The sequence below is a fragment of the Passer montanus genome, unplaced genomic scaffold, assembly GCF_014805655.1.
Source record: "Passer montanus isolate IOZ18808 unplaced genomic scaffold, ASM1480565v1 scaffold122, whole genome shotgun sequence".
Lineage (NCBI taxonomy): Eukaryota > Metazoa > Chordata > Aves > Passeriformes > Passeridae > Passer > Passer montanus.
This window is the reverse complement of record NW_024358945.1, coordinates 148,187-167,699: the sequence shown is the minus strand read 5'-3', so window position 1 is coordinate 167,699 and position 19,513 is coordinate 148,187. Positions and strand designations below refer to the sequence as shown.

General features: G+C 42.2%; 2 protein-coding genes across 5 annotated transcripts in view; both read right to left on the bottom strand.

The window, feature by feature from the left end:
* The window catches only part of BCAT1 (branched chain amino acid transaminase 1), a 56,131-nt gene extending 53,412 nt beyond the window's left edge, over positions 1-2,719 (bottom strand). For 2 of the 4 annotated variants that reach the window (XM_039698254.1, XM_039698255.1), the window contains exon 1: positions 2,573-2,643. The gene's annotated coding sequence lies outside the window, so the exon portion shown is untranslated. Of the gene's footprint in view, positions 1-2,572 lie in introns of all 4 variants that reach the window. The other 2 variants (XM_039698253.1, XM_039698257.1) reach the window with 2 other exon arrangements.
* A 3,350-nt stretch (positions 2,720-6,069) lies between these two features.
* GOLT1B (golgi transport 1B) lies at positions 6,070-19,037 on the bottom strand. The gene is made up of 6 exons (XM_039698258.1): positions 18,984-19,037; positions 18,515-18,815; positions 14,723-14,814; positions 12,788-12,966; positions 9,995-10,076; positions 6,070-8,659 (listed from the first exon to the last, which is right to left on the bottom strand). Exons 1-6 carry the CDS (start codon positions 19,035-19,037, stop codon positions 8,621-8,623), a joined length of 747 nt encoding a protein of 248 aa, XP_039554192.1. The 3' UTR covers positions 6,070-8,620.
* Positions 19,038-19,513: the final 476 nt, after the last annotated feature.

Sequence of the window (19,513 nt, the reverse complement as noted above, 5' to 3'; positions counted from 1 at the left end):
TTTCCATTAACACCAAGAATTCTGTGAACGCTTGACAGCACTGTTAAACTTTAGAAGTTTTAATGAGTAAATTTTTCACACATATGAGAGAATAAGGTAATTTATATGCTCCAAGTCCAAAGTGTTTCCACAACTTGTACGGATTCACGAGGGGAGGAATTTGAGTCACACACATTTTCCAAACCAGACCTGAATAAATTCACCTTTAAGCCACTGAAATATAAGGAACTACTGTTGTGGAAATGAAAAGGCAGTATGATATAAAGCCAAATGGGAAGTGGTGAAAGAGGAAGCCTGTAGATCTATAATTCTGTAAGAATAAAGAGCACAAACCCTTCTTGATACACTGCAAACTTTCCTCTACAACCCTGGCTGCATCCTCTGAAGAGGATAGGGAGAAGGTGGGTAGAAACCTGGTTTTCCATGCAAGAGAAAGCTAGGATTCTGTGGTTTTCTTTGTAAAATATGTAAATAAAGAAGCATCAGCTTTCATCTAAAATATTCTCCAAATAAAACCTGTGACTGATTTCAGCCACAAAACTAAAACTCTTAAGAATGATTAAGAAGGTAATTGGAGTACAAGATCTCTATATAGCTGCCTTGCACATGTGGAAACATAGTTGTGGAAAGCTTTTAAAGTGAGGGAAGGACAAACCTTTGGTTAAGGAATCAGGTTGGTGCTGCAGGAATTTCCTAACAGAGAAGATAAATTATTATGCAATTATTGTATGTGTATATAAATTACTATGTAATTATACACATATACGTGTTCAGATATGTACAAAATGTTAGGGTGGGATGATTTTTAAAGTTGTTTTTATTTTGGGGAAGGAGAGGTCCTTTAAAGACTGGTCAGGTCCTTTAGAGACTGGTAATTCAGGACTACAGCAGTGACAGGAGAAGCTGATGGTTGCAATTACTGCTCTTCTGTCAGTTTCTCTGGGTCTGGATTGAAGGCACTTGGGACAGTAGCTCCTGTTCAGACTCAGGTGTTTATTATTTTTTGTCAGTAAAGCAATCTCATTACTGTGAGTTCGGCAGCTTTTCACTAGAAGGCACAAAATGGCCAACAATCTCTTATTACAAGGTCTTTTAAGACCAAACTATCCAACGAAGAAGTGACACCTGGATTATTTTCCCTTTTAACACAATAACTGATCCCTAAGAGCCTCAAAGAGGACTTTTCTGCCCAATTACAAAATGCCACCCAAACCCATGAAGAAGGAAGAAGCAGCATGAAGAAGAAACCCAGGACAGCACCCTGTGCCCTCCACCTTGCTTCCATCCACAACATACTAAAAATCCCAAAACCTAAATTTCTCACCAAGTGACACACCTACACTGCTGTCTATAATCTATTTCACACTTTGGTGGGTTTCAGTCTGTCTTGAAGTCCAGGAAACTTTCTCCATGAATGAGGGTCAAAGTCAGTGCTCCCCAGGGCAGACAGAGAAATATTCCCTGGGATTCCACACTCTTCTTGTATTTGTGGGGTTCCAGACAAAGGAAGGAATGATATAGCTGACTCCATGCTCTCAGAAGGCTAATTTATTATTTAATGATGTGTATAATATTAAAGAATACTATACTAAACTATGCTAAAGACTACAGAAAGGATACAGACAGAAGGTTAGAAAGACACTAATGACTCTCATGACTCTCTCCCCAGAGTCCGACACAGCTTGGCCGCAGTTGGCCAATAAGTCACAACAATTCACACGAAACAATCACCTGTTAAATAAACAATCTCTAACCACATTCTAAAGCAGCAAAACACAGCAGAAACAAATGAGATAATATTGTTTTCTTTTTTCTCTGAGGCTTCTCATCATCCCAAGAGAAGAATCCTGGGCAAGGGGATTTTTCCAGAAAATGTGACTGCCACAGTTTAATTTAACTCTTCCTTTGGAAAAGGAGGAGGAAGGACTGTTTGCACAAACAGAAAGATGAAAGCAGCGTGGTCTGGCTCCTCGTGGAAGGGCTGGGGTGGGATGCAGGGTGTAGGGGATGCTCTTTTCAGAGCAGCAGGGTCTTTTTGCGGCAGCACCTTTCCCGGTGCTCCTTTTTCCTCACTTCCACCGCCTGGGCCGCGCCAGCCCCGCAGCGTGCGGGCTCTGCTGCAAACCCATCAGCAGAGCGAGCCGGGGGTAAAATCCCGACAAAAAAGGCCGGGAGTAGGTAGGAAGCGATTGCCGGGGATGCTGAAGGGCAGAAAGCCTCGCACAAAGAGCACGGGCTGCACCATTAACCCCGCGGAAAGAAACACCACAGAGCGAGAGAGGGAGAGCAGAGGAAAGGGAAAGCGGCCACACAGCATCTGACAAGCGGGGAAATGCTGGGAAAAGGCTGAAAGGGAAAGGTCTGCATGTGTGACAGTAATTGGAACCAAACGCATCTCCCCCCGTTTCGTTCCCACCCTCTAAAAGCAGCATTTTACGCATTCCTCCCAAACAAGCACTTTGTGAATGTGTCACTTATTTCTGCCCGGAGAGGCAAGAAAAACACCGCGCTACGGGAATTAAAAATGTTTGTTCCAACATTTCCTCCAGCCCTTCGTTTTCCAGCTACTCACCTCACCTCCTCTGGGGCTTTTCCAGAAGGTTCTGGGCGGCTGCACCACGCTGGTAGAGCAGGACAGGCTTCCTTCAAGTGGTGTCCATCAGAGCACGGCCTTCAAAAGGCTTTTAAAGGGCTTTAGGTGCTCCAGGGCTGGCATGGAATAGGCACAGCACCTAACCCACCCCAGCTGGCCCTGTCTGAGCCTTCAGCACCTGGGTCGTGTCAGTCCCCACCCTCCACCAAAGTCAACGCCCTCGTTCCCCTTTTAAAGGGAGCACCAGGAGCCCTTGCTGGCCTATTTTTCCTGTCCAGTGTTGCTCCCAAAGTTGCTTCTTTGTTCCCCCCACTCCTTAGAAACTAGTGGGAAAGGGAAAGTGGGGAAACACTCCGTGTTTTGTGCAGTTCAGGGGGGAAGAAGCAAGTGGAGCATAAATCTCCACCCAAGTTCGTAGAATGACAGAACTTTTTAGGTAGGAAAAGACCTTTAAGATCATTGAATCCAACCATTACCCAACACTTCCCAAGCCCACCACTAAACCCTGTCCCTGAGAGCCATATCCACGCTTGTTTTAGATAGCTCCTGGAATGGTGACTCCAGCGCCTTCCTTGGTAGCCCATTCCAATCTAATCAATCTAAGTCTAATCAATCTTTCTCTGGAGAAATTCTGCCTAATGTTGAACCTGACCCTGCTCTGGTGGTGCTTGAGGCCATTTCCTCTTGTCCTATTGCTGGTTACCTGGGAGCAGAGCCCGACCCTCTGGTCTGGCTACACCTTCATGTTGGGTTGTTGTGATAAGGTCTCCCCTGAGCCTCCTTTTCTCCAGGCTTAACACCCCACATCCCTCAGCTGCCCCTCACAGGACTTGTACTCCAGCTCCTTCCCCAGCTTTGTTACCCTTTGGAGCACAGAGTTTGACACGTAATGATAAAAGCCACTCAGCTGGAGCATCTGGAAGATTCAATGCAGAACTGCTTGGTTTTGTTATAAAATCAGTATTTAAAGACTGACCTAATGGGTGTGTGGGTTTGGTGGTGTAAAGCATTTGGGTCCAAAAAAGCCTTTTATTTCAAAGCAGTAGAATTAAATGGTAGGAATCAATGTGAAATCTTGCTTTCTCTGATGTTACTGGAAGAGCTTTGGAGTGCCTGGAGGAAAGGAGGCAGTGAGGCAGCTGGGCTGTGCCCAGGTGGAAAGCCTGCTTTCCCAACTTCCCAAGTACAAGCTGGCTGCTCCAAACCCTGCCAGCCCAGAGAGGGGCTCATGTTCAGCCTTTCGGCTCCAACGAGGCAGCTGGGCTGTGCCCAGGTGGAAAGCCTGCTTTCCCAACTTCCCAAGTACAAGCTGGCTGCTCCAAACCCTGCCAGCCCTTTCGGCTCCAAAAGGGCTCTGTGAAAAGCTCAACATCCCCTTTGTGCTCTAAAGCTACACTGCGGTTCCCCAGCCTTAATTAAACTGAGCCTAAAAAAGCTTCAGAAAATGCACAAAAAAAAACCAGGCAGGAAACTTCAAGCTGTGTGAAAAGCTCAACATCCCCTTTGTGCTCTAAAGCTACACTGCGATTCCCCAGCCTAAATTAAACCAAGCCTAAAAAGGATTCAGAAGGAATGCACAAAAAACAAACAGGCAGGAAACTTCAAGCTATTTTCCAGGTCCCACTTACCAAGTACAGGACTCGGAGCTGTTAGTGTGCACTGGGGCTGACTGAAGAGAAGACAATAAAAGGTGTGTTTGTCCTTGAGCACGAGCCGTCCCCACCTGCCCTCGTGGTTTGGCTCCCTCCTGGTGCTCCCAGGGAGCTGGGGACCCCAAGTCCCCTCCTGCCATCCCTGACCCCAGGAATTTCCCTTCCTCCTGGTGCCCATGGGGAGACCCTGACTGCAGGACCAGCATGGCCTGTGGTGCTCAGCTCTGAATCCAGAACTTCTGTGAGCAGTAAGATACCCCAAAGTTATGTATTTCTATAGGAGATCCACCACATTCCCTGGAAAAGCTGTACTCGGTGGAAAATGGTGCTTGATAGAAAGCATGCAGCAGCACAGATGCTTTTTGGCAAGCACATTTCTGGGCATGCACCTCCTCAGCAAGTGAACTGTTAATTAAACTACCCCTAATGACTGGTAACCAACACATAAATGCATTCCTATAAATAGATATTGCTCCATATCCCAGGTTATCAGTCATAATACTTAGTCTGAGATAATGAATTCCACACTAAATTACCCACAGTAGCCATGTCCTTTTTCTGTAAATTGTTCTCTGTTTGAGGAGGATGCTTTAGCATATAATTGTGGTGAATTAGGCTTGGAGAGGGATTACAGCAGCTGCAGAATCTCTTTGTTGGGCTGAGCATGACATCCAGCTCTTCCAAGAGATGCTTTAATGTGCCAAGATCAATACTAGAGGGGCAGAACTTGGAACAGATGGGCCACGAGGGCCAAGTTCTGCTGGTAAATCAGTCTGGTAATGACATGCCAGTGATGTCACAGCTGGTACTGGCAGTCTGAAGGGCAGAACAGCCAGAGGAGCAGAGCTGGGAGCCCAAGGGCTAGCAGTGACCTCTGAAGAGCCAGCTGGGAGCCAGACAGGTTTAGGGATGTGGACTCTACTCTCCAGCCTGACTGATAATCAGTCATCCAGAAAGGCAGCAAGGAGATGAGGCTGTGCCTTGAAATCTGGTGAGTAAACAATTCAAAGTAATCCCATAAAACCTTCATTTTGACATCTGCCACAGGGACAAGATTCCTTTCTTTGCACTGCTTTTGACAGTCTCTAAACTGTATGTGGTACCACATGGTGAGCAGTAGCAAAGCCAAAATATTCCTGGTTAATGAATGGCAACTGAACGTAACTGGCCATGAGCTACATACAGATTAAAATTATACCTCTCCTAGTTTAACAGATGTAACCAGACATTGCTGTGGGGGCTTTTTCCTTTCAAATTATAAAGTGCCAGTTCTTTCTATACAATTAGGTTTTTAGGGTACTAACTGGTACACAGCTCCAACACAACACCTCAACAACCTGTTAAAAGCTTTGCTTTGCTGCTCTTGTGGCTCTAAAATCCTCAACAACGAGCCACAACCTTGCAGGACACCACGGAATGGTAAATCTGCTTATCAGGCCACTTTGTAGGATACACAGAACTCATGGTCATAGCCTTGAGCTAGGCTAAAAACCTGCTCCAACATCTACACACCTGCTCTTTTTCTCAAGTTTCACAGTTATTTCCTCAGAAAAAAAAAAGGAGGTAGTTTCCCCTGTAACTGAAATTTTGTATTTTGTTGTGCTGTGTCCAAAACTGGAACTGCAAAAATTAGGGGGATGCTTATGGAAAAGGTTTGTTGTAAAAAAGGGGAGGAAACCTTTCCTTTTAAGATTAATCCAAGCGCCTATTTTCTGTAAAAGTGACAACAGTGTAAGACAGCCAAGCAGTAACTCCTGACCCTCTGGAAAGGAAAACTTGTAAACAGACTTTTTTAAAATGTGCACACCAAGACACAAAGACAAATTATAGAAAAAGGTTCCCATTTATTCAAGGTATGACAAGGATATTTACAGTATTCATCTGCTCAGAATAAGATCCATCCTTATGAGTTTTAAAGCAGCAATTATAAATTACATTTAAAAGGGGAAACATTCCAAGCATGTTTCTGTTTGAGATATTTTTACAAGGACAGAAACACTTTAAGGCTAAGTTGTTTTGACCTTTGCTGCCACCCACATTTATCTTGGCAAAACCGTCTCAAAAACATTACCTTGAGGGATAGACTATGCTAAATTCAACACACAATTCTGTTCCCTCAGATGCTTTCCACAACAGTTGACATGTGACAAAAAATTGACTTTTGATTGAAAACAATGAATTAAGTATAAATGAGATGACCTGCCTACACCCCAGCTTCTCAGAGATGCTGAGATCATCCACAGCCACACATGCACCACCTCCAAAAGACATCATCATCATCATTTATTGTGATGAAGGTACTTCAGCTTACCAAGACAGTTACTGCAGCCAGAGAGCCACAGTCATGTGGTGCAATCCACCTTTTCCATCACATCATTTTTCAAGACAAGCACAAAAACGTTCAGGCAGCTGATTTAAAAGGTGAACACTGTCTGCTTTAGACAGCATTTCCCACAGCACAGCCCAGTGCCCTACCACAGCAAACAGGATGAGTTGGCCAAGCTGCTGGAGTGTTATTCTCTAGTCATTGTAACACACAGCAAAGCTATAGGAGCAGTTAAAATTGGGTTATCTAAAATGGTTTATCTCTTGAGGTAGAGCCAACAAATAGTATTTACTCCTGTCTCTAAACTGTAATGCACATGCCATCAAGCAAATATAGCTATTTATAAAATAAACCCACTGATTTTTCAGTTGTTATTAATTGCAAAATAACAGGTGAGTTTTTTTTTTCCTGGATCATTTTTTGGTGCCTGTTTTAGAAGGAAGCAAATTAAACATTGATAGCAGTAGATTGTGGCTATTTATACAATGAAAAAACCTTCGTTTTATACAAATAAACTTCAGAGCAACTTTCAAAACAGTTGGTATACAAGGATTTTTTAAACTTAAAACTTACATTAGAAAATTCCAATTTAAACTGCATAATATTAAAAAAAAAACCAAACCCAGTCATTAGACCTTTAGGCTACATAGCTACCTTTAATACTACATTGGGTAATTGTTTCAGGATTACATGAAAGGGAAAAGAAAATGCAACACAACAGAAACCCCCCTGCCTGCACAACCACAATTCACTGAACAAGCAGGGTTTGTTAGGTGAGGACACCGGAACTGAGACCATTGCAAGTGCACAACATTTAACATTCCAACAGGAGCAGAAATGTGACCCGTGCATTAGGAGGGGACATTTATCCCAGGTTAGCCAAGAATCCTCAGTAACAACAACAAAGCTGCTGCTGTAACCAGGAGTTGTCTGAAGATAACCAGATAACCCAGCAACAAGTTACAAACACCTGGAGATTGGCACTTGATCTGTAGTCAGCCCCAGCAGTTTTCTCCCCAGAGACTCACGTACACAGAACTTTAAGTTTCCATTTTATTACCATAAAAAATAAAAGTCAATTCGTAGTTCCAGAGTAAACAAAGAAAGCTTAGTTGGAAACAGTTTAAAAACAAAGCTCCAAATTCTGGTAAGTTACATGTCACAGCGTTCACATCAGCACCTCAGCCTAATGCAGTTTCTTGTGAACTAAGCGTATTTCACAGAGTTTTCACGTTAGTGACAAGGGGCTACATTCTCATCAGGATGCACATGGAACATGGCTCAAGGAGAGCAACCTGGAAGGCCTGCAAGTCAGCTTCCAGAGTTCCCCACTGAGCTCTGCATGTTCAGAACCAACATTTAAGACCAAAGTTATTAAAGATTGACCTTTTGCATATTCCGAAACGGAAGGCAAATACAATCGACTAACATTTGTCTTTGAAACATTAAGATAACAATGCTGTATTTCAGCCACATATTTACAAAAATGTTTACAACAGAACTGTGTAGGGTTTCCTTTTTATTGTCATAATACACTTATAGATGAATAGTCATCTTAACCTTCATGCAAAGATGCATCTCTTGTTACACAAGAAGTTTCCTGTTTGATTTTTTGCACTCTGAGGATAGCAAGCAGAGGGTTGGGTACGTTTGGGTCACCCTTAAAAATGTAGGCCTGTTTGCTCTACTGCACCTTCAAAATAAGGAGGTAAAGAACAGGCACCGTTAATTCCACAAGGGTTCATTGCCTCTAGCATGTTTTCCAAAACCAACAGAAATAGTCTTGAACAGTTGTAACAGGGATTATTCCATGACTTTTCCCTCTTCAGTTTACTTCCCGAATTCTGGAGTTACTTTCCTAGAAGCATACTTGCTGAGCTTCTTTTCTAATGTATATTGTTGACTATACATTTTAAATTAAACTGTTATGTAAAGAATGTAACAAGCTTTTTCCTTTGTACACAACTTAATCTTTGTGCTGAGTATTCTTCAAAGGGATTTTATAAATAATACAGTAAAAGTTTAGATCAGTCTTCCACCCTCTTGTCATTATACCATGTTGTTGCTTTCTCCAACTTTATCTACAAGCTGTGGAAAAGGAGACAAAAAGGTTTTAGGTTGATGACATTCATGTGGAGTGAAGCTGCTCTCAAATACTGCTTGCTACTTGCACAGTTAGTATGTGACTGGAAATGAGTCAAGTAGTACTCACCGAGGCCTCATGGTTTAGGTTTGTGAAAACCAAAATTATTGCAATTGTGTTTCTGCATAACATGTTTTTCTCATATAGACATTAACAGTGCAGCATGAAGATGCAACAGAATGAGAAAGGAAATAGAACAATGCAGATAACACTGCCAGCTTAATGATTAAAACAAAACAATACAGTCTCAGCCACACATGCATTAGTAGACCAAGGAAGATATTTCAACTGACCATTACTGTGGATTCTCTTCTGAGCCTACGTAGGCTTTGAATAAAACATTAACAATTATCTTTTAAAAACAAGACTTAACCCCTTTATGATCAAATTAAATATGATTAGGATCAATTGACAGATGAAACATTCAATTGATCATGAATTATGAGGCACAACTTGGCCTAACTGTGAGACTGGAACAGATGATCTGGAACACTCATTTTTAAAAAACAGCCTGTATGCATCTATGTTATTCCCACTATTAATTTTCAGTAGTAGCTATTAAAACTGTTGCTTTCAAAACTAGTATTGAAAATGCTTGTGTTCAAATACATAAATAAATTAGCACAGTAAAAGTAGTTGACTGAAACACCCTAGTTTAGCATCTTTCTGTTAATTGTCTTCAAATCCCCACCCATTTGGTTACAAAAATGGAAAACTCCACTTGAAAAAACACAAATCTTAGTAATAAAAATACGTAGCCTGGTGCAGTGAACCTTAATAAATATATTTGATGAATGACTATGCATGCTGAGAGTTTCTGGGTTCAGCATACGAGCTGCAACATAACATTGAGCTCCACTGTTTGCTTTTAGAGGCCACTTTTCCTAAGTTCACCCAAATTCTGCACCAGGAATGGTGCCCTCCTCGTTGTACAGGCAGGAGAGGCTCAGGGCAGTGGCAGGATTCCCCTATGATTACCCATGGCCAAGAGTGAAGCAGAGGAACCCCAGCATTCCCTGCCACAATGCAGGGCTCTTCCCACTTCCCTGCCCACGAGCAGGGGCAGCTCCTGCCAACACCTCCTTTTGTTTCTTTTATCCCTGGAAGTGTCTCCCTGGGAATGAATGGGATGTGCATGGTGCAAGAACTGTGCAGGAATGCATTTGAAGTCATTGCTCCAAAGTTATGTCTGCTTTATTTCTGATGCATTTCTACAGGTGCTGTATCAGTGGAATGAAAACCAGAACATGCTTTGGTTGTTGCATGAAAACCAAACTTACCGAGCTTATACCAGGTAAATTCAAGAGATAGCCAAGAACTGGAACTCTTCTAATAAAGCCAACCACCACAGGAAAGAACCCCCTTCAGGTAAAACATCAGAAGATTGTATTAGTTTTTGTAATTAGGCTTTTCTCATATTGCTGTAACATGGAAAAAATAGCAGGTAATTTTAAAACCAAGATTACACAAAATCTTGTGACTTCTTAGCAGCACACTTGTTTACCCAATATATCAATACACATTCATCAGAGAAAGGAGAAAACCAGGAAAAAAATGGTGTATTTTTAAATGGATTTAATTTTCCTCATAGCTGGCAACTCTCAGTCAACTCATCAAAAAATAACTCAAGTGAGAATAATTAATTTAGTCAGCAAAACTGATTTCTCAAAATTAGCATACATATTTTGATATAATTTGTCTTTATGTTATAGAAAATACATTCAAGAACAAATGTAGAAACAAGTGAAGTTAGTTGTGAGTAATTAAAACCACATATGATACTCTTTACATAAACTAAAGAAAATGAAGCATGCCAGAGCTGTGTATTCATTTGTTTCCCAAATTTAGGTCAGTGGTTTGAATCGTGACCCCGGGGATGTTGCCTGGCACAGACGCTGTGGTGCAGCCCCTGCACTCTCCACCTAACCTCTGCAGCACAAAACCAAATTTTGTGTGGCAGTAGCTGAGTGTCTGCAGGCAGGTGCTGGCATTCCCAGCAAGCTCCAGCTGAGCATTCCCTGTGTGGAATAAGGATTAAAGTGCAGTGAGGCCTCAGCCACAGTGCAACAGTGAAGTGTCACACGCCATCATCCTCCTCACCACCCTGCTAAGAACTATTTGCTGGGTAATATCCACACCAATAAGGGGGGGTTTGAGTTTGGTTTTTTTTTCCTAACATCAGATCATTTCAGTAGCTCAGTAAATTGTGAGGCAGGGCACACAAACCACTTGTAACAGATTAAAACAGCTGCTGTGTCCAAGAATAAGGACTAGTCAGTACAGCAGGGATAAAATTGTCAGCCCCAACTCTGCAAGGCTGTCATCTGAACAAGGCTCCAAAAGCACCTTAGATTACAACAGCTGTCCCATAACAGCAGGGCAGTTTTCTGCTATGCTACCAAGCAGCAGGATCCTGAGGAACAATACAAAATGGTGCTTGAGGAAAGACTGCATTTGTAACTTCTTCAGAAGGGAACAAGTTGCTGACAAGAGGAGGATGGTTGAACTGACCAAGACTGAAGCAAAACAAAAAGCTTTGCTTGAAGTAGTCACTAGTCAGCCTTGTAGCAAGGGATTTAGATTTTATCAACTAATAAGCCCTGGAAAAGATGGTCACAGAATCATGAAATCAAGGTTGGAAAAGACATTAATATCATTCAGTCCAACTACTGGTCTCCAGGTACTTTAAATTAAAACAGATCAGCTAAACATTCACACCTGGAATTATCCATCCCTTGTTGATTCCCTTCAGGCTAAGGGACAGTCCTGGGGATAACTGTTGATCTTTTATAAACCTCTATAAAACATTGTTTTACCTTGCAAGCACCACTAGGTAATCCAGAACCATACCTGCCTAGACAGACTAACTTATAACTCTCTTGAGATCTTTTAAAAGGAGGGTGTTCTGTTGGAAACACATTCTACTTGCTTTGTGCTGGCTGCTTAAACCAAGCACTACATGCAAGTGACAATGTATTCAGTGAAATACTGAGATTATCACAGCACTTGCAGTGACAGAATTCAGAGTAACACAGAGCAGAACAATAAGAAATACATTAACCCCACTAAATTCATTTTCTGAAATGTCACTGTCTCCAGTAAGAGCCAAGTTCAGATTTGTTTTCAAAAATAAACATTTTATCTGAATTAAACACCAGATTAACCTACAATTTTACTGAGTACAAAAAAAACTCTATGAGAACAATGGTTTCACTTTGATTAACAGGAACAGTGTTATTCAGCCATTCACAGAACACTTCAGGGTCTGAAACTGATCAATAACCATTAGAGAAACAATCTGCATCTGGACAGAAGTCCAAGAACAACCAGAAACCTCCCTTTCTACTTTTATGCATATTTTTTGCTTTGTTCCGTAGGGAAACATAGAACTTCAACCATGGAAATAGAGATAAAAATACAGATATCTATGCAGGTTGTAACAAGTCAAATTCTTTCACTATTACAGTTGCATTTATGAAGAACTTAAATGACACATTGTGAAAGTTATAACATGTTTCAAGATTGCTGTTAAAAAAAATAGAATTTCCATTTTTCCTTATCTCAGTCTAGATACTGCTAATCCAAACAAGCAGTTCTGACTCCAAGGCACAATTGTAATAAAACATGACAGAAAACAGCTTTTCCCTGGGCTGCCATAGTGATGAAATGGTAAGGCTACAAACCTAGGATGGTTGTAACTAAATATTTTGCCCCATTTGTTAAAGAAAAGAACAAACTCCTGACTGGAAAAAGTACTAAGTATCCCTTTTCCATGAGGAGATATTTAAACTTCATACTGCTAACAATTTGGGCTCCCACACATTTTGAAGCTTTGCAATTCTTTGGCTAGACATCAGCATTATCAAAGTCACTTTGGTAAATGCCTCACCAACATTAGCAGATTTGAGTCTTGGAAAAATACTCACCAACTTGTAAATAAACAATTTCCTATAAAATCTGTCCAAAAGGAACATTTAAAGGATGCTGCTTTGTCAACTCTAGCACAGAAACATTACACGAATGCATTTATTCCTAGACAAACAAACACAAAGTTGTTTTCAGACAAGACTTACCTGAACAATAGGAAGAACCCATAGATTTCCAGGATCATTCCTATTAAAGGCCAGCCAATGAGAACTATGAGCACACCACCCAGGAAGAAGCCCGTTGCTTTCATTTTGTGTTTTTGAAAGAAGAATCTGAACGTTCTTTCTAAACCGATAACAAAAGACAAGCCAGCCACAAATAAAACCTAGAAAAGACAAAAACAAACCAAAGAAAGAAACCAACTAATTATGTTCCCAAGTATAGGATGTAAACACTTATATACACATATATATTTTATAAAATGACACTGCTTCTCTTGCACAACTTATTTTAATACCACGAGACAGTTGGTGAGAATGTATTTACTATTGATTTTCTTTTGTAAGGTCCATCTTAAAGCACTTGTAGCTGTCAGCTGCTTGACAGTAAAAGGTCTGTCCTTTGTGGTCTCTGCCAAACTCACTCAAACAGAAAATCTGCTGACAACAGTTGTATCTGCCCTGTCACATCTTCACCACAGGTGGTGCTGAAGCTCGGTCCTGCTGACAGCAAAGGTTCCTAAAAACTAACAGCACACCTAACAGCACCTCAGTTCTGTGCCACTGACACCTTCAACAGCTTCTGCTGATCTACTCACCGTGCAAAGCCAGAGAAGGAAAAAGCTGAACAGTTGTTTTTTACTGTGCAGAGCCTTTTTATTGTTTATTTATTTGTTCCAGTAGCGACTGAGTGCTATCACACCAGTCCCAACTAGTCAGAACTATTTCTGGTGTCCTGTAGCTACGGGCCTTGGAATTATTTCAGCAACATTTTTGCTCAGAAAGCAATAATATCTCTGAGTTTATTCAAGATTGTTTTACTCAAGTTTTGGATGGTATTTAATAAATCACTTTCTTAGAACCTCTTGCCCTTTCTGATATATATATATATATTTTTTTTTTTTAAATAAAAACAATTCTCTGCAATGACACATAGCCTGTCATGGTCTATATATATATATATATATATTTATTTTTTTTTTAATAAAAACAATTCTCTGCAACGACACATAGCCTGTCATGGTCACTTCCTACCTACGTTTTCATTTTCCCTAAACAGGATCTTGTATTTCCACCTTACATTAGGAAAAGAAAAAATAAGCATTATTTAATTTTCAACTCTCCCACTGCACACTTGATCTGATGGTTCATAACAATGCTTCAACTAATGCACCCAAATTCAGATCCACAATTTTATATTTCCCTTCAGGGAATCTCAGTGTTTGAGAATGAAACTGATCTGTTTGGCTGCAGACTTTTAGGCATCAGCAGAAGAGGGGGTGAACCTCTCCCCACCAGGCTGTGCTTTGGCTGGCTGGCACAGCTGAGAACAGCAGAGGCACAGAGACTGGCACATGCAGAAAACACCCTGTCATTTGATATTTGGATTGGGAATTTCGTATACCAGAACCAGGATTTATTTTCTGTGCTGCTCTGAGTGACAACTTTGATTTGGTAAAAGCTGTAGATACCAAATCTCTATTTGATGAAAGAGGTCTGGCTCTTCTAAAGCCAGAAGTGTCAGCAATTCATGCTTCTTTCTTTCCTCCTGCAGCACTGCAAAACTACATTTGCTAGCATGTACTTCAAAGATTCTTATCCAAATAGATACATAAATTGACAGTGATCTCAGAGGATCACAAAAAAATCACATTTGCAGCAGCACAACTGTGGAACAAGCTGCTTCTTGTCTACCAACATCCCACAGGCCTGACCCTCGGTGATATTCACACCAGTGTGAGCTGTTCTAACCTCAAGCAGGAAAAATGATTCACTCCTATCACTGAGCACAACTCCTCCTTTATACCAGATCACCACAGTAATCTGTCATGAAGCTTCAAACTGATAACGTGCTGTTCTAATTTTAGTTTATCTTTAAGAGATCACATACTTAATTCTAAGCAGTGTAGAAAAGTCACTTACATTTCCAATAGCCAAAAGAGCTTTGTCAAAGAAGAGTATCATTCCAAAGAAGAGGAAAAACACTCCAAAGCCTGTTAGTCCCATTCCAATCTCTGAAAAAGAAGCAAATTTAGGCATGTAACAAAACATGGTACAAAGAAAAAGTCATGGGTAAAAACTGGGGAAAAAATGAGAACATCCAATCTAAAGAAATTTTAAATTTAGAAACTTCCTTGAGTGTACAAATATCGTAAAACTCGTAGACAGCAATTACTTCAACAGACAGATCTTTGGAAGCTGTTTATCAACAAAGTCCATGTTTGGAATGAAAGACACTGAAATTGAATGCAACCATATCTATATATATATATATATATATGTACATGCAGCAAAGATATACATCCCTTTGATTAATTGCTGGTATGGAGAAAAGGATAGTCTGTAAAGAGATAATGAAACTTTGTTATCCAGATTAGATCAGTTGGTCAGAACATGGTACAAATAACTCCAGGATCATGGGTTTAATTCCCATGTGAGTCATTCACTGAAGAGTTGGAGAAGGATCATTGAGTGGATCCTAGTGATCCTCCTCTTTTAATTCAGAATACTCTGGGATTTTATGATCTTAATTTGCAGATTTTTTTTAAAATACCTTTTGTACTTCATATATTTGCTTATATTATGAACTGGCCAGTGCTGGATTAACAGCTGGACTCAATGCTCCTAAAGGTCTTTTCCCAGTCTAAACAGTTCTATAAACTTTTAGTTCTACAAAGGATGCTCAAGAAATACTGGGAAGCCAAGAGTAGGATGGAAGGTTTGTATGGGAAACAGGGCTAGAAATGTCAAGCTAGAATTAAAACCACCATTTGACAATAACCTCTGAAGTATCAAAGACTGCTATTAGAAATACATCCTGCTTTTAATTTTAATCTCTAAAGCCTTCCTTTGACTCTCACACAGACAAATGAGAGAGAAAAACCAGGAGCAGCAGCCACAGGGCTGCAAACACATGCATTTATTATTGCTTTCACTGTGACCCGACACAGAAACCTACAGGTTTGTAAATAGGGCTGCAAACACATGCATTTATTATTGTTTTCACTGTCACCAGGCACAGAAACCTACAGGTTTGTAAATAGGGCTGCAAACACACGCATTTATTATTGTTTTCACTGTCACCAGACACAGAAATCGACAGGTTCATAAATTGCAAAACAAAAACAGCTTAGCAAAACCCACCCAAATACTATGCCTGTGTCTATGTGTATTTTGAAGTTCCAAGCCTGTCCTGAAACAAACAAAACCCTCATCCACAATCACAGCCCTTGCTGCTGCTGTTGGCCAGACCTGCCTCCATGTATTTTAATTGCACTTGGTTGATGTAGTTGGTCATTTGCTGCTGCTTGATGAGCTTGGGAGTAAAGGAGGATAATTGTGCCTGTTTCAGGACTTCCAAGCAGTGATTGGAAATAGATTTCAACACAGCTCAGAGATTTGTTACAGCAAATTCCACTCCCCAGACTCCTCCGAGGGCTGGGCTTTCAGCAAGGCTGTTAGAGCTGTAGTTCCATGGTGTAGCCTGCCACTTTAAACTTTTACTGTGAGCATTTTAACACCCCACAATTAAAAGCACCAAGTAACTCAATCCAATCAATTTACTACAGGCACTCTCCTTACTTGTTTACAACGGCAAACAGAATTGCAAATTGTACTTTCAATGGCTCTGCTGACTGAAGGCAATGTAACAATCGCAAGTGCCCTTTTCTCCAGTACTCTTTACTTCAGAAGAACAGAAACAATCTGCATTCTGGAAGGAAAACACTTGGAGGCAGGACTCCAGAGGAACTACCAGCTGCCAGCAAGATAAATATGCAGTCCTGGAAGTGAGTGTTTGCTCCTCCCCAGGCACAGCCCAAGGTGTGGATCTGGCAGGAGGCAGAGCCGCCTCCCAGGAGCTGCTGCAATCCCCTCCCTGACACCTCTGATCACCCCAAACCGGTCTGTGAGCACTGCTGCCACAGTGGGCTCTGATTCACTGCACAAGTCACCCATCTTCCCTGCTCAGTGGAGGGAAAAGGGAAAAAGAAAAAGGAACATTATTCTCATTATCCCAAAATAACTGCTGGAAGAAGATGAATGGTCCAGGACTATTATCCTCCAGGGCTGAGATCTCAGCAGAGGGTGTTCCTGCCTTCATTTGGATCAGAATTTGTAAATATATTTAACTACACTTCTCAGAGGAAGGAAAAGAAAAAGTGCTGGCATTCTGTAGAAAATCTTTTCAACAACAAACGATGAATATTTATAGAGGGAGCAAACTATTTTAAAATGTTTTCTCCTGTGCCAGAAGAGCTTTCCCACATTAGTCAAATACAACATATCAATGCCTAGAAATGCAGGAACACCCACTGGCCAGGTTGTATTTATTCTGGATGATTATGATTTCCTGAGACAAGGGAGCAAATCTTCATCAGTGTTTCTGCAGAAATTCCATAAGCTGTGCAAGACTACTGCAGCACTGTGTCAAAACAGCTCAGTAGATTCTGAAATTCAAAATTAAGACAGATTGCTTGTGAAAGATTAGGGCAGACAATGCACATCCCCAGTCTTTTTTAGTGCATAATATAGTGCAAAATAAAATGGAATTGTGTGCTATAGGCTTTCAGAAGACAAAAAACAAATACAGCTTATATTCAATGCATAACTATGATTTTGCTAACACTGGTTTTTAGTATTGAAAATTTAATTTGGGAAAAGCTAATTATTTTGCAACACCATTCAATGCACTGCTTAAAATGATGTTCTAGACTACAGATGCAGAATGAACTTTCCAAACATCAGCAGTGGTTCTGCAGTGGTTCTCTCCAGGTATTTATCACACTACTCCACCAGTGACCTATGGCCAACTCTGTATTTTTCCAGACAGCAGTGAATTTTAAAATATCTGACAAACTATCTTCAGAATTTCAGAAAATCTGAAAAAAACCCAAACTCTTAAAGCCCCTAAATGCCAGAGTGTTTTATTTAGTACTCCTGTCTCTGACAGTTAAAACCAACAGTCTTAGCACTGGAAATAGCTGATGGTCCCACATAAGGAACTAAGCAAAATAAAAACAGTGAGTCTCCTCCTGAAGAGATTTTTTTTTTTTTTGCCCAATGAATACTCCAGACAGGAAGTTAGGGGCAAAAGCAAAGCCCACAAGGGTTTAATCAATCAGAAACCTAAAAGTTAACTCCAAGGGTTAGTACTCATCTCAAGAAATCATTGACCCTGAATGCTGCTAGATCTGCTGCCTGTCTTCATCCTTGGCCTTATCTGGCTCTCCAATTTCCAGCACCCTGCTATCAAAGTTATTTTAATTTTTTTTCTAGATTTTTCACACCCTCCTTCATAACTGATGCTGTGGTGCTTATCAGGCAGACTCATTTCCTTCTGTGGCAATCATACCAGAAATGCATCATACATGAGATGGCCATTTCAATCAAAGGCTGTCATTGTCCTCTACCCTGCAGCTTAAGCTGTTATCAGGGAATCACCATGGTTAGGGCTGCAAGGATCCTCTGGACACCACCCTGTCCAACCCCTCTGCTAGGAGGGTGACAGAGGAATGTGTGCAGGTGGGCCTGGGATGGCTCCAGAGAGGGAGACTGCATCCCTCCCCGGGCAGCTGTGCCGGGGCTCTGCCATGCAGTGTAAGGAAGGTTCCTCACGCTGAGATTGAACTCCTTGTGCTTCACTTCATGGCCATTGCTAAACTCCTTGTGCTTCACTTTATGTGCTTCACTCCGTGGCCACTGCTCCGCGTTCACCGCTGGGCACCACTGACGGGTCTGGCACCTCCTCCTGGCACCCATCTGAGATGTTTACATGCACTGATGGATCCCTCTCGGTCTTGTCCGGAATAAACAGGCCCAGCTCCCAGCCCCTTCTCCCCAGCGCTGCCCCAGAGCCCTCTCCATTGCCGTGTCCCTGCTGTACCGGGGAGCCAGCAGGGCACACAGCCCCCGGTGTGCGCTCAGTGGGGCGGGATGGCCCTGCCCGGACACCCCCGGCTCGGGACACACCGGGCAACTCCTTCACTTTCACTTCTTTGATCTCTGTTTCCAAGCACTTTGGTAGGAAAAAAAAACTATGATCACACACAAGTATTTTTACTTTTTTCCGCTCCAACGCCTCAGCCTCACTTGAAGCCCCCTGGGCATCACCTGCAGACGCAGCAAAGCTATTCACTATTTATATAATTAAACCTCCCAGAGCACTGTGTCCAGAGGGAGGTACGCGGCAGGAGCGGAGTGTGTTACTTTGTTTATCGCTCAGCTTCCATTCATTCATTCTCTCGCAGCGCTCAAAGTGCCACGGGCACCAGCCCACAAACCTAACAAACCCTAACGAGCCCGGGTCAGGTAAAGGAAGGCGTTTTCTCTGCGAGGCCAGGCAGGCACGGAGCAGCCTGGCTGTCCCTGTGCCAGCTCCGGGCCGGGCGGGCAGCGGCCGGGGCAGCGCAAGGTGTCCCACCACGGCGGGGCCGCAGTGAAAGGATGCTCAGGGTCCCTCCCAGCCCCTCCACAGCAGGCACACCGAGCACCTCTCCGAGGCCCTGCCGTGCCGCTCCGTGCCCTGCTCCCCGCGCTCCCGGGCACGGAGGCCCCGCCGCGGACAAAGGCGGCGGGCCCGGCCAGCCCGGCCGCCGGGCTCGGTGGGAGCGTGAGGGGCGGGAGCGGCAGAAAGGGATAAAAGGGATAGAAGGGATAAAATAGACGGGATACAGGGTGAGGGAGGCGGGAGTGCGGCTGGCACTAGCGCTGGGG

What these genes read in the sequence shown, in the direction of transcription:
- GOLT1B (XM_039698258.1), bottom strand. Translation starts at nt 19,037, where the DNA reads ATGAATGAATGGAAGCTGAGCGATAAACAAAGTAACACACTCCGCTCC. An exon ending in CCCGTCAGTGGTGCCCAGCG is followed by an intron (nt 14,815 to 18,514) that starts GTGAACGCGGAG and finishes CTTCTTTTTCAG; the next exon opens with AGATTGGAATGGGACTAACA. An exon ending in ATTTACCTGGTATAAGCTCG is followed by an intron (nt 8,660 to 9,994) that starts GTAAGTTTGGTT and finishes CCTTTTCCACAG; the next exon opens with CTTGTAGATAAAGTTGGAGA.